Here is a 16,244-nt window from a genome sequence, read left to right as displayed (position 1 = left end):
CCCCAAACGTGCGGGATCGGTAGTCGGAGAATATTCATAGCGTGGGTTACAAAACATGAGTTATTTCAGTTTGAATGGAGGTTTGTGATGAGGAACAAAACGCAGCCGGAGTTTAGGAATAGATTGGCAGCTTTCTCGATGGCAGGGGTACCGGATTTCCTCCATCCTGACGCTCTAGATCATCCTGGCAGAGTGTTCAAGGATGAAACAAACAAAACAACCACAAATATATATATATATATATATAACAGGGCAGATCTGATGTTCTAATGATCAAAGCTGGGCTCCAGTGAACACGGCTCAGTAGTCCATAAATCACAGATGTGGCCAACACCGAGTGCTTTAAAATGGAGATGAAAATTAGGTTTACCATAAATAAGTTGTGGTATGTGTAAGGTTTAGGAGGCGAAAGAGAGAAGAGGCAGACCAAAAAACCTTAGAGTGAGCGAGTTTATTCCTGCGCTCCCGGGCAGAGCTCACAGAACTCCAGGTAGGGAGTTGCAAGCTTGCCTCTGGTTCCCGGTGCCTGCGGCTTTTAAGCAAGGGGGTTAGGTGACGTCTAGAAGGGGCGGCACATTTTACACAGCTCAAGTCATGGTGACCTTCCCTGTTCCCCCGACCTAACAGTATGTCCACAGAATGGAATAATACTTAGCCATGAAAAGGAACGAAGTCCTGGTGAACCTTGAAAACATGATGCTAAGTCAAAGAAGTGAGTCACAAAAGGCTACATATTGCATGTGAAATGTCTAGAATAGGCAAAAATATGGCAACAGAAAGGAAATCAGGGGTTGTGGGTGGGGTGGAAGGGAATGGGGAGTGACTGCTAATGAGCATGGGTTTCCTTTCAGGATGAAGAAAATGTTCTAAAATTAGGCTTTGATGACAGTTGCACAACTCCATGAATTTACTAAAAACCACTGAATTGCACACTTCAGATAAGTTCATTTCACAATATGTGAATTATGTCTCAATAAAGCTGTTAAAATTTTCTATAATATAAAATATATTAGGTTTACCTAAATATCTGAGTAATTAAATTATCTATACATTGAGCACCTATGTGCAATAAAATGCCTTTGATTCTATAAACAGCCCAACAGTCCCAGGAAGTGTAAAATATAGAGTCCACCGTGATTCAAAATGAATAAGCTGAACACCGTGAGCATGAAATAAACACTTCATAGTTCTTATTATAAATAAATTATGGTATGTCCACAGAATGGAATAATGTTTAGCCATGAAAAGGAATGAAGTGCTGATAAACCTTGAAAACATGATGCTAAATGAATTTAGCATCTTCTTGGAATTAGGGAGGGCTTGTGGGAAACTGCGAAAGGCCTCAGTTTCAGATAAAAGGAATCCAAGGTAGTCCCATCCGATGTCTGACCAGGTTTATAATGTTGAGAGACATTCTTTCCATTAGGCATTGGCTCTTGGTATAAAGTAAAAGAGAAATTAAAAATTCACGTGATCCAGTAATAGGGAAGATGCCTTCAGGGCAGTATACAGCGTGGATTAAAAAAAAAAACAACCAAGCCCTTGTTTTTTTTTAATCCACACTGCATAAAAACTGAATTCTGGTCCTGGCTTGGCCATTTTTAAGGTGTGTGACTTTGAACAAGTTACTTAACATTTCTGACCCTCAGTTTCCCCCTCTGTAAAATGGGCACAACAGTACTTACCTCATGGGTTTGTGGTGAATCACAATTAAGACAATGTATTTAAAATGCTTAGCACATCTCCAACACATACTAAATACTCTTTAAGTGTTTGCTACTTATCTTCCCTACGAAAAGGCAGGTTCGAGAGTAACGGTGGAATGATTATGAATCTTGACTTTATTTTTTTAGTGTAGTTACACAGCTTTGTCAATTATAAAAATATGGGATAATGTAATCAAAAGAATACTGACCCTACCTACTCCTGAAATTGGTTTTGAAAAGTTTTGGTTTAGGAATTATTTTGTGATTTTTAAAATCTCTGGTAGTGGTATATGCCTTGTCATTTGCCACTTTCTACTAAAAGGTAAAGGGATGAGGAAGTGGTAAATTCCAGTTAGTTGAGGGATCCAGTAAAGTGGTTCTAGCTCATTAAAACTTGATCATCACATATTTCTAAATTAGGAAAAGAATTGTATAATTCTGTTGGTATTTATAAGTAAATAGGAAGTAAACTTTTTAGCAATCATTATGCCTTTGGTAGTTCCGTTTTCTACTAACAGTACTTAAATTGTGAAATTAAAATTTCACAATAAAAGCTTCAAATGTTTTATTTTCTATTGTGGTAAAGTATAGATAACATAAAAGTTACCATTTAAACCATTTTTAAAGTGTACAGTTCAGCAGCATCAATTATATTCACAATGTTGTGCAATCATCACCATTATCTATTTCCAAAAATTTTCATCACCCAAACAGTAACTCTTACCCATTAAACAATAACTCCCCATTTCCCCCTGGGCCCCTAGTAATCTCTAATATGGCTTCTGTCTCCATGAATTTGTCTACTCTAGTTGTTTCCTGTAAGTGTGTGGTGTGCTTAAATCTAATCCATTCCTGTGAATGAATCCACTGCTAAGCAGGACTTTTGGATGAGGTTACTTCTGTGAAGGTGTGGCCCAGCCCAGTGAGGATGGGTCTTAATCCTATTACCAGAATCCTTCATAAGGAGAATGAAATGGAGAAGGAGAGAGAGCCACAGGAATGAAGACTCTGAAACCAGTGTAACCTGGAAGAGAATGGAGAGGCCAGGAGAAGATGTCAAGTGCCAAGAATGTGTCAGAATGCCCCAGTCTTGGGGCCAGAAAGCATGGCCTCGAAGAGGCATTGATTTGGACTTCCTTTTCCTGAAAAATGTAGGCAAATGGATTCCCATTGTTTAACCCAATCCATTTCATGGTATTAGCTTGAGCAGCCTTGGAAAACAGAACAAAGCAGAATCATACAATGTTTGTCCTTTTGTGTCTAGCTTATTTTACTTAGTTACAGTGTTATGTTTTATGCTTTAAAAGCTAGGTTCTTTTCAAAGTTCATTCATGCTGAAACATGTATCAGAACTTCATTCCTTTTTATGTCTGAATAATATTCCATTGCATGTATATGTACCACATTTTGTTTATCCATTTGCCCTTTGATGAATATTTGGGTTGTTTCTGCCTTTTGGCTATCATGAATAATGCTGCTATGAACATTGGTGTACAACCCTCTGTTTGAGTCCTTTGTTTTCATAAAAAACCTTTTTAAAAGTTAAGATTGAGTTAACATTTCAAAACCATAAATAATGTTACTCATTGCTAACCAGAGCTGGCAGGTGGGCCGGTCTTGTTTCATTGAAAACACCCCACACCCTAACTTCACACATGCCCTCACTGGGATTATTTTGGAGCAAATCTTAGGCAGCATATTATTAAATCTGTAAATATTTCAGATGATAAGCCTCTCTTTTATTAAACATAACCATGATATCACTGTAACAACTTAAAAAAAATTTTCTAACATTAAAGTCAATGCTTAAAATTTCCCCAATTATCATTCATATATATAATGAACATATACGTGAATAAAACATATATTCATATATAAATTTTTTAACAGTTGGTTTGTTCAAATCAGGGTTTACTTTTGATTGATGATGGCTCTAGTTTCCCCCCTCTCTTTTTTTTTTCCCTTGCAATTTACTTGTTCAAGAAACTGAGTCTGGAAGAGTCTGAATTTTGCTAATTGTATCCCTGTGGGGTCTTTAATCTGCTCCACTGTCCACTGGAAGTTAGATCTAGAAACATGATCAGACTCTTGTTTTATTTTTTTTTTGGCAAGGCTATTTCCCAGGTGGTGGTGTACATTTCCACCAGGAGGTGTATATCATCTGATGTCCCACTTCTAGTGATGTTGAGATCTTCCGTTAGGTTCTGAAGTTGTCAATCTAATTCATTCATTTTCAAGTTCAGATTTTCCCCAGGTGCACTGGCAGCCACTGACAATTATTGCCTAGATCTTGGCCTCATTTTTTTTAAATTGAAAAATATATATAACAACAAACAAACTCAAACATTCTTAACATATGATCATCCCGTTCTACATATATAATCAGTATTTCACAATATCATCACATGGTTGCATATTCATCATCATGATCATTTCTTAGAACATTTGCATCAGTTCAGAAAATAAATAGAAAACAGAAAAAAATTCATACATACCATACCCCTTACCCCTCCCTTTCATTGATCACTAGCATTTCAATCTAACTTTAACATTTGTTCCCCCTATTATTTATTTTTATGCCATATGTTTTACTTGTTTGTTGATAAGGTAGATAAAAGGAGCATCAGACACAAGGTTTTCACAATCATACAGTCACACTGTGAAAGCTATATCATTATTCAATCATCTTCAAGAAACCTGGCTACTAGAACACAGCTCTACATTTCCAAGCAGTTCCCTCCAGCCTCTCCACTACATCTCACTAACAAGGTGATATCTATTTAATGTGTAAGAATAACCTCCAGGATAACCTCTGGACTCTGTGTGGAATCTCTCAGCCATTGACACTTTGTCTCATTTCACTCTTCCCCCTTTTGGTCGAGAAGGTTTTCTCAATCCTTTGATGCTGAGTCCCAGCTCATTCCAGGATTTCTGTCCCACGTTGCCAGGAAGGTCCACCCCCCTGGGAGTCATGTCCCACGTAGACATGTTTGCTTGTGTTGGCTAGAGAGAGAGGCCACATCTGAGCAACAAAAGAGGTTCTCTTGGGGGTGACTTTTATTGGCCTCATTTTTAAGGGCTTCAAGGTTGGCATTTTTGCATTATTTCCAAATACGCTTATGCATACAGTCAAGGAAGCTCACCAGGGCAGTAGCTCACTATGGATTTCTATTTTTATAAGACAGTCTTTAATTTTCTTATGAATACAATTATACTGTGTTGTGATTTTTGAGGGGTGTTAAAAGTAATAATTTAGATACAATCACTTGAAATATACAGTATTTTTAACTGCTTTGATATTTCTTCATTTTTTTACTATATCTGGAACCTTGAGAAATGGAAATAGATTTTCCAAAGCATCACCATCAGAAAGAAGTAAATGAGGCTGAGTTGATTTTTTTTTTTTTTTACCTCCATTATCCCCAGCCACGGCTGCTGGCTTAGGTTTCTTCTGAACCCTTGTCCTCAAGTTCCTTCTGACTTTCCAGTTCCCCAGGAATTCAGATAAGGCACCTTATCTTCCTTCCTGCCTACTTTCTACCCCTTTGTCACATAGAAAAATTTACTGTCATGTCTTTAAAATCTCAAAATTTTTATCTTCGTTGAGTAGCTATGTTTCTTTATATAAAACTCAATGATTAATCTTCATTCATTGAACGGTTTATTTACTGAGCATCTAATATGTGCAAAGGCTATAGCAGAACAGTCAAAAAGGCTCTGGAATACAGCAATCCTTGATTTGAGCCCCAGGACTGTGGATTGCTGGTTCATGAGCTTGATCAAATTCCAAATCTCCCCAAAGCCTTGTTTCCTCACTATAAACTGGGAAGAGTAAAATAATTTATTCTCCAAGAGCGATGTGATGATTAAATGAGATAATGCATGAAATGTACCCAGCACACGCTCTAGTACATCTATAAGCATCAATGAATCTTGTCTAGTATCATCATCATGATGTGTTAATGAACTTAACTCTTAGACCTCTCATGGAATTTGACAGTCTGTTGGTATGTAATCTCTGCTGTCTCCAGTGGGAAATCATGAAAACAATTTATGAGTTATAGCAGAGGCTCTTAAAGTGGGGTCTGGAACCAGCCACCTCCACATCACGTGGAAATTTGTTAGAAATGCAAATTTCCAGGTTTCCGGCTCAGACCTACTGAATCAGAAACTCTGAGGGTGGGGCCCAGCAGTCTGTGTATTAACAAGACTTCCAGGTAGTTCTGAGACACGCTCAAGACTGAGAACAGTGAGTGATGGCATGGTGTTTAAGAGATAGGGTTCTAAAGCCCGATCAAAAGTGTTCAAATCCCAGCTCTCCCTTTTGCAAGCTGTGTGACCCTAGGCAAATAAATTACCACCAGACTCAATTTTCCCAACTGTAAAATGGGGAGAAAATGACAGAATCTACTTCATAGGATTGCTGTGAAGTACTCAGAACAGTAAGTGCACTAAAACTGACAGCTGTCCTAATTATTATAAACTATTTTCTCACCAAAGTATGAAGTATAAGAAATCTCTCTAGTTTGTGCAATTGTTTGAGAACAGGATATGTCAAGTCAGGTCAATAATACACAAAGGATACATCTACAATAAAGTTTTTTTTTTTTAAGTCTCAATGTGGAGAGAGGGAAAGTCCCAGTGAAACACCATTATACAAAGTATTAAAAAAAAATTTCAAGAACATTCTTTCTTTGAGATTTAAGGCAGGCATGCGGCACTGTGCAGCTGCACTATTATTTTTCTTCACTTTGGGTAGAAACCAAGGAATGACTGAAAAAAGGGGAGTGAAATAAGATCATGCTTAACTCATGGTTAAACAAAGAAAAAAGGTGATATGAGAAGCAAAAGTAAGTGGGTGGTTCAAACAATTAAAATGGAGCTGTAAATGGCTGGGGCAAATGTCCACAAATAGCAAAGTTCCATTAGCAAACGTCTCTTAGTCTCATTTGGTACATCTAAGTATAGGAGATCTTACGCTCTTCTGAATTATCTGCGGCACCATTTATTTCCTGAGTGACACATTCAGTATGTGCTTCTTCCTGCTCTCTAAATTATTTTCTAGTATTACTAGCCTAATATCATGCACGGAAACAGTAAGGGTTTTGGAGATTCTTGCGTTTGGTTTGAATGCCTGCAATCCCGGGCCAAGGACTTCACCTTAGGAGTTTAAGGTCTCAAAGAAAATAATCTGTGTGCAGGTAGGGTAGTGCCCAAAGTACTCGTTTTGAGTTGCTTTGCATGAGAGCATTACTCTGCTCAGGGTGAGGTTATGATGAAGGGATGAAGTCCTTCACCCAGTCCTCGTTCCAACACCATTCTGTAATAACACTCACTTTACAGAGTTGGTGAGAGAATTAAATGAGTTTAGCCGAGGGCCTGGCAGATAATACTGTTCGCTGTTATGATCCCATTAGTGTGAACTTTCCATAGAAATATCTAGTAGGATGGTCCGCGTTGCCCTCCAGATATTGTGCTTGGTTTGTGAAACGGTATTGTAATGTATTTTTTTTCATTATTTAGAAAATACTTTATTCATCTCTGTAATGAAACCCATGCAGATAAGAACTTACATGTTTAATACAGTGTGTTACCCCTGTACAAATGGAAAAAAAATTTAAGTTTAATGTTTCTAGACCAATATAACTGTTAATTCCTGTACAATGCCAACTCAACATGGTACAACTGGGATACTTTTTCCAAAGTTGACAGCAAAGCTAAAGTTTCCAAAAATTCAAATTATATATATATATATATATATACACAAAGACCAATAGCAGTATATTATGCAGCAATAGCAGCAACAGCTTTTGCAGGTTCTATAGTCACCTGAACAAAATTATAGAGACATCGAGCACATTCCATTGAAAAGAAAAGTAAAAAACAAAAATCCCAGAAAACAGCAATAGAATGTGCTTCTAATTATACAGATGTGGCATCATGGAGGTGTGCCTTTGATATCACCCTCCAAGAAAGAACTTGGCCTTCTCAGCATGAGAAGGGGAGTCTGTTTAGAGCCTCCAGCTGGCAGTACCTAGGATTCTGCCCCAGTGTCAAGAGACCACACTTTTCCCAGGCAGGCCTCAGCCGGTGACCAAGCCCAACAGAGATAATAGGACCTGGCCATTTCTGTCCAGCATTGGGCTGTCTTTGCTCTGAAGCTACGCCCTTGGGTGGGTCAAATCTACATTGTAGTCTGAGGTTCTCCCCTCCCAATGCTTTCTTTCTTCTTTCCTTTCATAGAGGTCTGCCCTGCAATATTGTCTAAAGGCTTCCCCTCTGCCCTGCTCTGCTTCCATCTTCCTTAAGAATCACAGGTGTTACCCCAATAGCCTCCTGCTCTCCTAAATCAGACTGGCCATCTGCTTACCAGAGGACCCAACTTGCACAAGAAATACATGAATAAATGCTCATTGTACAGCAAATTCAAATGTTACTTGAGTAACTACGGTTAAAAGTCAGAGGTATTCTCCTGCCAAATCCCACCATTATCCCCACAGGCAACCGCAGTTAACAGTTTGGTAAAACCGTCTAGACCTGCACTGCATAATGCAGTAGGCCACTAGTAGGTGTCTACCAAGCACTTGAAATGTGGCTAATGTGCTGTGAGTACTCGATTTATAAGACTTAGTGCCAAAAGAGGAATGTAAAGTATCTCACTAATGATTTTTTTATGGATGAGACATTAAAAAGATATTTTGGACGTATTGAGTTAAACAAAATATATTATTGAAATTAGTGTCACCTATTTCTTTTTCCTTTTTTAATGTAGCTATCATAAAATTTTAAATGACATTTGTGACAGGCATTCTGTTTCTTTGGAACAGCACTCTTCACAATCAGCCTTCTGCAAGGATGGAAATGTTCTCTGCAGGCTCCAATATTGTAAGTCATATATGGCTACTGGGGGCACTTGAAATGGGCAGATGCAGCTGAGGAGCTTAGCTTTTAATTTTATTTAATTTTTATGAGTTTAAGTTGAAATTTAGTCACAAATGGCTAGAAACAGTCACACGCATATATATTTACCTTTTCATTTTTACAGCAAAGTGCACAAATCTTAAGTATAGTCCTTAAATAAAGACCATGATCATTTGGCTGGGATACTTTTTGTCAGGTTTTTCCACTGCAAAGTTACTCTTTTGTTTCCCCCTCTTTGAAAGGCAGTCACTGTGATCAGCCAACACTTAGAGAGTAAGAGCTCACCACCTTCTTCAGGAAAGAATACATAAATTATCTGGAATTATTCTGCATGGGAGCTTTGTCTCTTCTCATCCATTTATTACTGAATTCATTCATTTATTTATATCAGTATGGACTCTTGCGGTTTTTTTTTTTTTACTTTGGGATATAATATAATTCTACTTGATAAATTGTTCTTACTTGTTCCAACTTTGGCACAGGGAGCACTTTCAGTTGGCTCCTGGGTCCCTTTCACATACACCCACACTGAACGTATGTGCTTGTTTTTAGCACTTCCTTACTTACTGGCTCTACAAGTTGCTCCAAGCAATCAGCTATTTCTCCAAGGAGCTTTGTTTCTCTCACTGGAGAATGGTATTAGAAACCAGGATCTGGGTAGTTGCAACTGGAATACACACGAATATTTTTAAACATAGATTTTACAAGTATAGAAACTGCTCTTTTTTTCTAAAACCTTATTATAATTTAAAAATGTACTGTAAAGAAATATTTAGAACCTGTTTCATCTATATAATAAAATCCGATAAAGAGTAGGTAGCCGTAGCACAGTAATTAAGTAATTAAAGATAAGATTACCTTCTAAGAGTAAGATTAGAACGGAGATTAAATCAGTCATCTGCAGAAACTACTCACTTGTAAAGATTAATCAGAAAATGAGTGGCTGAGGAATTTCCGAAGACACTTACAATCAAATTTAAGAAAGGACTGTACCAACAAATTTCAAATTTAACATAATCAAGTCCTAATCTAATCGAATGTACGTACTGACGTAACCAGAACAAGGCATAATTGGAATGCATTTAACACACTTATTTACAAATATCAATTTGCCCCCACGGCTTCCTTCCCCAACCCTCGAGGTTCTAAATCTGGGTTTCAACCTTGACTCTAACGTCAGGGGCCTTTCAGTATGCCTGAAAAACTAGCTGGGAACCTGCAAAAACTGCAAATTTCCAGCAAGTCCGAAGTCATACATTTGTGTCGGGGCTCAGGAAAGAGCATTTTAACAAGCTACCAAGAAATTCAAACGTCAAGAACTCGGGGCCACTTTGGAAAACCGTTTTTGCGTGCATGAGAAGTGAAGAAATCAGATCTCAGTTAGTGAAACTCTGAAAAAAAATTTTAAACTGCACGAAATTTCACGGGAACCTGTGTACGTATTCCCGGGGGGATGAAGCAGGATGTAATCAAATCTTCAAAGTTAGTCTCTGAACTAAAACCTCCGCGACTCTAAAAAAAAAATCCCCTCAGAGAGAAATTCAACTGTTACCCCTCAACTGCACATTCGATAGTCTTTCATCTCAAAAGCTCCATTTAGAAGCTTCTATTTTCGTATAAAAATCGCAAATATTAAAAGCTCACTCTAAAGAACTGATAACTCTTGCTTCTTAATGCATTCGATTAACTTTCCCAATTTAAAAGCGAAGAGAGTGCCCGTGGCGAATCTGTTTCTCCCAATGTAAAGGTCGGGTCATGGAATACACAAGGAATCTTCTGTCGCCTCAAGCCGGTAGCCAGTCTCGGTGGGAAAGGAAGGCTGACCCTTGCTCTGGTAAGTGAAAGAGGCCTGGAGGGGTGTGTAGGACCTGCGCTGGCGACGAGGAGGGATTTCGGCTTGGATGGCGTGTCCGCTTTCGTCTGGGCCGCCATGTTGGGATCTGGCAAAGGAGGGGAGACCTTTTGGGGTTATGGTGCGGAGAACGGGAACGAGAGCTGAGTTAGAGAGCTGGCGCCTTCCAGCTGTGCCCATCCAGGGTTTGGGGAAACCAGTGTTGAGGGCCGGCGACCAAGGCGGAGGCCCGCGAAGAGGGATTGATATTATAAGGCTTTTTCGCCGAGACTTCCGATTTTGCTTCCGCGGCGCCACTGCGCATGCCCGGTGGAGCTCTGTGGGTCCCGCTTCAGGTTTTCCTGCTTGGGGGGTAAAGGCGGGAAAGTCTCGTTTCCCAAGACGCGAAAAGCGGGCGGGCTGCTGCTGCTTCTTTTTTTAATAGTTTTTATTTGTATTGTCACTTATAATTATAAAACACTTTTGTAGGCATTTTTCTATCTAATTTCCACAAAAACCCAATGTAGTGTTATTTAGCAACATCTTAGAAGAATCCTTAAATTCACAATTTAAAAGATTTACATTTTGACCAAGATAGGAGGACTGGCCTTCACCCTAGGACTTCTGACTCCCAATCCGGGGCTTGTTTCTGTTTTCTCACATTTTTGTCCTTAATGGTTAGTTGCTCCACCCACACCTCAAATCTCATCCACTCTTAGGAAATAATGTTGTGACTCTAAAAATCCAAAGAGATTATTGTAAGAAATCTCGAAGGAAAAAAAAAGCTGCCACGAAAGAAATACACCTAGAAAGAGTAATGTGACGTGGTGAAGCGTGTCGTTTTCTTGGCAGTTAGTTATCAATAGATGTATGCTGATGAGGGAGAGAAGCAAATCTGAGTTTCTCTGTGATTCTCTTCACATTTTCTTTTGAAGAACTCTTAAGGCTTTGAACAGAAGCTCTGTGTACAGTATTATTTGGTAGATATTTGTGACTTTTCCTGATGAATGGGGAAGGGATTCTTTTTCCACCTGCGGAGAGGAAGAGGTCTTAGCCCCACACAGCCAGAATCCCAGTGATTTTTTTACACACCATCTCCAAAGCTTTATATTTTATGAAACCCGTTTAAAGAAATGGTTAAGAGCATAAGCTGTGGTTTTCAAACAGCCCCTGGGTTCTTACTCCCCAGTTGGGCTACTTCAGAGGTTTGCGATTTGGGGTAAAAGACGGCATTTTTGTTTCTCATTTTTCTCAAGTGAAATGGCAATAATAGTAGTTGCTCCTTCCTGATATTGAGAGGGTGAGACGAATTAAGCGCTTAGGACAGGATAGCACCGGGCAGTCCCTAAGTGTTTATTACAAATGAACTATAATTATGATGATGCTTATTTTTCTCTGCAACCCTCTGATGGAGGTGGTAAGTAAAATGAGAATCCAAGAAATTCAGGGCTAGTAGAATGGAATCGTTAACAGAAAATACCAGAACAAGGGAAGACTGAAATGACATAGTGTAATCTCTTCTTTTTTTCACGTGGAGAAATTTCAGCCACGAGAGACAGAGAAGATACAAGATGAATTAGGCCCAGAGCCAAGATCGGACTAAAATAAGGTGTCCCATTCTCCTTCTGTTCTCCGTCTACTGCTCCAGCTGTCTGTCATCTTCTCCAAAGCTGCAAGTTCACAGTGACAAACGTATATTACCTTCCCTTTACAGCTTGGCAGCAGACATTGTAATGTGGTCCTGCCTCTTGGTTCTCAATGACGTGATCCTTTTTGTCTGACTTGGATAAAGCCGTCGTGTGAATTTTGCTTGGAATCACTTCAGTTCCCCAGCGTTCACCAGGCAGACAATAGACTGAAGAGTGTTTACTGTGGATTGGGCAAAACGTGACCGGTATTACGGAAAAGTACAGTGAGTTGTGGCGGGGATGAATGTGCTTCATGGGGAAGGAGTTTCAATTTGGAAGGACCACTAAGATTTCCAAAAGTGGAGATGTGGTGGTGAAAAGGAAACTTCTCAGCAGAGGAGACTGCACAGGGAACTACGTGGAGCTGGGGAATTAGGGCAGGTTTAGGACTGAGGAGCCATCGTGGGTACTTAAGAATAGGTTTGTGTTGGGTGTGGTGAGAGGCTAAGGGAGGGTCTGGTGCCTTGGGTGCAGTGACACTGACCTTGGATTTTGTCCTGTGGATATGTGACGTTTTTACTAAGCTGTGGGGGACTCCACAGTGTTACCCCATAGAGTCATTCCCCCTGCATAACCCATAAACTAAGGAAGAACAAAGACAGAAAGGTCTTTTAGAAAAAATTAAGAGGGGGAATGTAACAGATATTTTAATAAATATGATAGGAAGATACTGCTAAGAATGAAGATTACCAGATTTATTTCAAAGAGCCCTGGTTTTAAATAATATATTCCAGCAGTGGCTCCAGTTTTACAGAGCTGGTCATAGAAGCATCGGTGGCATCTGAAATGTTGGCAAGCACCTAATTATTTCCAGCAAGATTCACATGAATTAATTACCATGTATCAGAATGAATGACAGCTGAAGTGTGCTTGCTGGGCTAAAATTACCATTCCAATCAATTCTCCTGCTCCAAGGCATAAACTGATTATCAGCGAGGGAGGTGGGAAGAAATTCCATATTCCTTTTGTACCAAAGAGACTGCTGATAGGTCACTGTGGTCTTAGATTTGCTGTCTGTTTACTGCCGCATGCAAATTACTGCATTCAAATGGCCATTTTCTCTTGTTGCTTTGCTTTAAAAAATCCTTATCTTTTGGTGATGCATACTGAAATATTTACACACGAATGATGTAGTATCTAGAATTTTCTTCAAAATTATCCTGGACCGGTAGTGCGTGTGGCTGTAGATGACACAAGACTGGCCCCATTTTGGCCATCGTTAGGCCTGGGTGAGGAGTACAAGGAGGGTTATTGTCCCGTTCTCTATGTAGGTTTATGTTTAAAAAATGGGGATAGTTTTAATGTGCCATTTTTCACAGTGGTTCCCAGGCTGGTTGTCCTAGGAGCACTTTAGAATCTCCGTGAGACGAGCCTGGATTTTGATCACACATGTGGATCAAACTCAAGTGCACTGTTCTCTGCTTTTTCCTGGGAGGGAGGGTGGAGGGCGGTTCTAACTGCCTGGCTTTGATCCTGTGTCCCCGTTCCCTAGGCGGGAGGCCTTAACTTCAGGGACTCTCTGCTTCCTGTCCTCTCTGCAGGAAGGGCATGGGGCAGTGGTGGATTGAATGAGTGCTGGGCATGGAGTCGATGCTACATAAATGCTCGCTGTTCTCATTCTTAGACCATGAATGACTGGATGCCCATTGCCAAGGAGTATGACCCGCTCAAGGCTGGCAGCATCGATGGCACTGATGAAGAGCCACATGACCGCGCTGTCTGGAGGGCAATGTTGGCACGATACGTCCCCAACAAAGGTGTCACGGGAGATCCCATCCTCACCCTGTTTGTGGCAAGACTAAACCTGCAGACCAAAGAGGAGAAGCTAAAGGAAGTATTTTCTCGATACGGTGACATCCGGAGGCTCCGGCTGGTAAGGGACTTGGTCACTGGCTTCTCAAAGGGCTATGCGTTCATAGAATACAAAGAGGAACGTTCTCTTTTGAAAGCCTACAGAGATGCCGATGGCCTAGTGATTGACCAGCACGAGATATTTGTGGACTACGAGTTGGAAAGGACCCTCAAAGGCTGGATTCCCCGGAGACTTGGAGGAGGTCTGGGGGGAAAAAAGGAATCTGGGCAGCTGAGATTTGGGGGCCGGGATCGGCCTTTTCGAAAACCTATTAACTTGCCAGTTGTTAAAAACGACCTTTACAGAGAGGGGAAAAGGGAAAGGAAGGAGCGATCACGATCCCGAGAAAGACACTGGGACTCAAGGACCAGGGACCGAGACCATGACAGGGGCCGGGAAAAGCGATGGCAGGAAAGAGAGCCCGCCAGGGTCTGGCCTGAAAATGACTGGGAAAGAGAGAGGGACTTTAGGGAGGATAGGATCAAGGGGAGGGAAAAGAGGGATAGAAGTAAATAGAGGCTCAACAACAACAGAAATAGAGATGAAGGTAAAGTATTATCAGGAGAGCAAGGGTGACCCGCATGGCCCGTATACAGGATGTGGTTTAATGGTCGAATAAAACTCACTGATGAGAACGGAGCTTGGAGTATGTTTTCTTTCCCATCTGGAACCCTGGTTCAGTGTGAACATGCTGATAATTCTGACTTTACCTTCCTCATCTCATAGGTCTGAGGACATCTTATTTAGTAGGACTGAAAAACAGTGTTTAGTTTCTGGCATCTGTATGGAAGGGCATGTGTAAAGAGACACCATTCTCATTTAATTTGGCAGGAGAGACTTTGTTTTGATTTTCTCCTCTTGGAAATGATCCTTTTGAATGGCTGGCAAAAAGAGTTGATGACTTAATATCATTTGCATTCATCTGACCCCTGGGAACCCTAATCTGCCCTAGAATAGGAACCAGGCTGTACCTTTTCCTTCTTTTATATCCTTAGTATAAGGGTTTGCTGAATTGAAATAAAAGTGGGATAGAAAAGGGCATCCAAGGAGAATGTCCAGAGTCACTTGAAACCAGCCTACGCAGTGCTCTGGGTCAGTAGCCAGCTAGCTACTCTTGAACAAATGTAACTTCACTCTCGGAGCCAAATGCTGACTGCCTTTTTTTTTTGGGTCAGCATTTAAAATAACCGAAGTTGCAGGGCTGTGGTCTATGGCAGTCGTTCAGCTCTTTTAAAAAATAAAGCATAACAGAAGTGGAAGTGGAATGAAAATGAAGACCAAGGAGTGGTGTGGGATTCAGTGAAGGAGTGCAACTGGTTCTGATGGGTTAACTTTTATTTTCCTCTTTTTTGGGGGGGGGGGGGGTATGGGAGGTGGTGCATGGGCCGGGAATTGAACCCAGGTCTCCCACGTGGCAGGGGAGCATTCTACCACTGAACCACCCAGCACCCTTCTTTTCCCTCTTGATCCCTTGGCTTCTGTTTAGCTTGAGAGATCTACTGACCTTCTGAAGGCTTTGACAACTATCGTACTGTTCATAGGTTTTTCAAAAACATTTTTGTTTTATCAATGGCTGTATCTTTGAAAGTTCAAGTTCTTAAATTCAAGATATTTCAATCAAAATAAACATCTGATTCAGTACCAAGTCTCACACGTTCAATACTGGGTTTTTGCATCAGAGTATGACTCGCATTGTTAGGGAGTGGCACCAACCTGCTATGTCTTAAAATTGCTGTAAGCTGTTAGAACAATTTTAGAAGATGAATGCACTCTTCCCTTTGTAAATTTCCAGTGCAGAATTTTACTATTTCCCAAGTCTCAGAAAATGATCTTGTGGGAACACATCTCTGATTCTACCCACCTTTCATTTATAAAGTGTTTTTTGTTTGTTTTTTATTTTGCAATTTTGGGCTGAGGGCCCAGATGTAGGTGCTGTCCTGTGCATTGTAGGATGTTGAGCAGCCTCCCTGGCCTCTAGTCACTGGATGCCTATAGCACTGCTCCAGTTGTGACAAGCAAAGATGTCTCCAGACATTGCCAGATACACCCCGGGGAACCAAATAACCCATGGCTGAGAACTGCTATCTGTGTATTGATATAAAGTGATCCCTAGGATATGTTAATTGAAGAAACGAGAAGTATAGACTAGCACATGTAGTACGCCACCATTTATGTAGAAAAAGAAAGGAGGTGTTTAAAAAAATGTATATATTTATATAATTGCATGTATATTTACAAGCTATTTG

At 40.3% G+C, this 16,244-nt stretch overlaps 1 protein-coding gene across 4 annotated transcripts; it reads left to right on the top strand.

Annotated features, from left to right (window-relative positions):
* Positions 1–10,349: 10,349 nt before the first annotated feature.
* On the top strand, positions 10,350–14,633 carry SNRNP35 (small nuclear ribonucleoprotein U11/U12 subunit 35). 4 transcript variants are annotated; one of them, XM_077159634.1, is made up of 4 exons: positions 10,350–10,461; positions 11,996–12,067; positions 12,173–12,370; positions 13,771–14,633. In XM_077159634.1, the coding sequence occupies exon 4, from the start codon at positions 13,774–13,776 to the stop codon at positions 14,512–14,514; it is 741 nt and encodes a 246-aa protein (XP_077015749.1). In that variant the 5' UTR covers positions 10,350–10,461; positions 11,996–12,067; positions 12,173–12,370; positions 13,771–13,773; the 3' UTR covers positions 14,515–14,633. The 4 variants fall into 4 exon arrangements, with proteins under 4 accessions (XP_077015749.1, XP_077015751.1, XP_077015750.1 ...); XM_077159636.1 differs by lacking the exon at positions 11,996–12,067 and having other exon boundaries at positions 10,352–10,461; positions 12,173–12,352; XM_077159635.1 differs by lacking the exon at positions 11,996–12,067 and having other exon boundaries at positions 10,352–10,461; positions 12,173–12,365.
* Positions 14,634–16,244: the final 1,611 nt, after the last annotated feature.

Source organism: Tamandua tetradactyla, chromosome 5, assembly GCF_023851605.1.
Source record: "Tamandua tetradactyla isolate mTamTet1 chromosome 5, mTamTet1.pri, whole genome shotgun sequence".
Taxonomy (NCBI): domain Eukaryota; kingdom Metazoa; phylum Chordata; class Mammalia; order Pilosa; family Myrmecophagidae; genus Tamandua; species Tamandua tetradactyla.
This window is presented reverse-complemented; position numbering and strand designations above follow the sequence as displayed.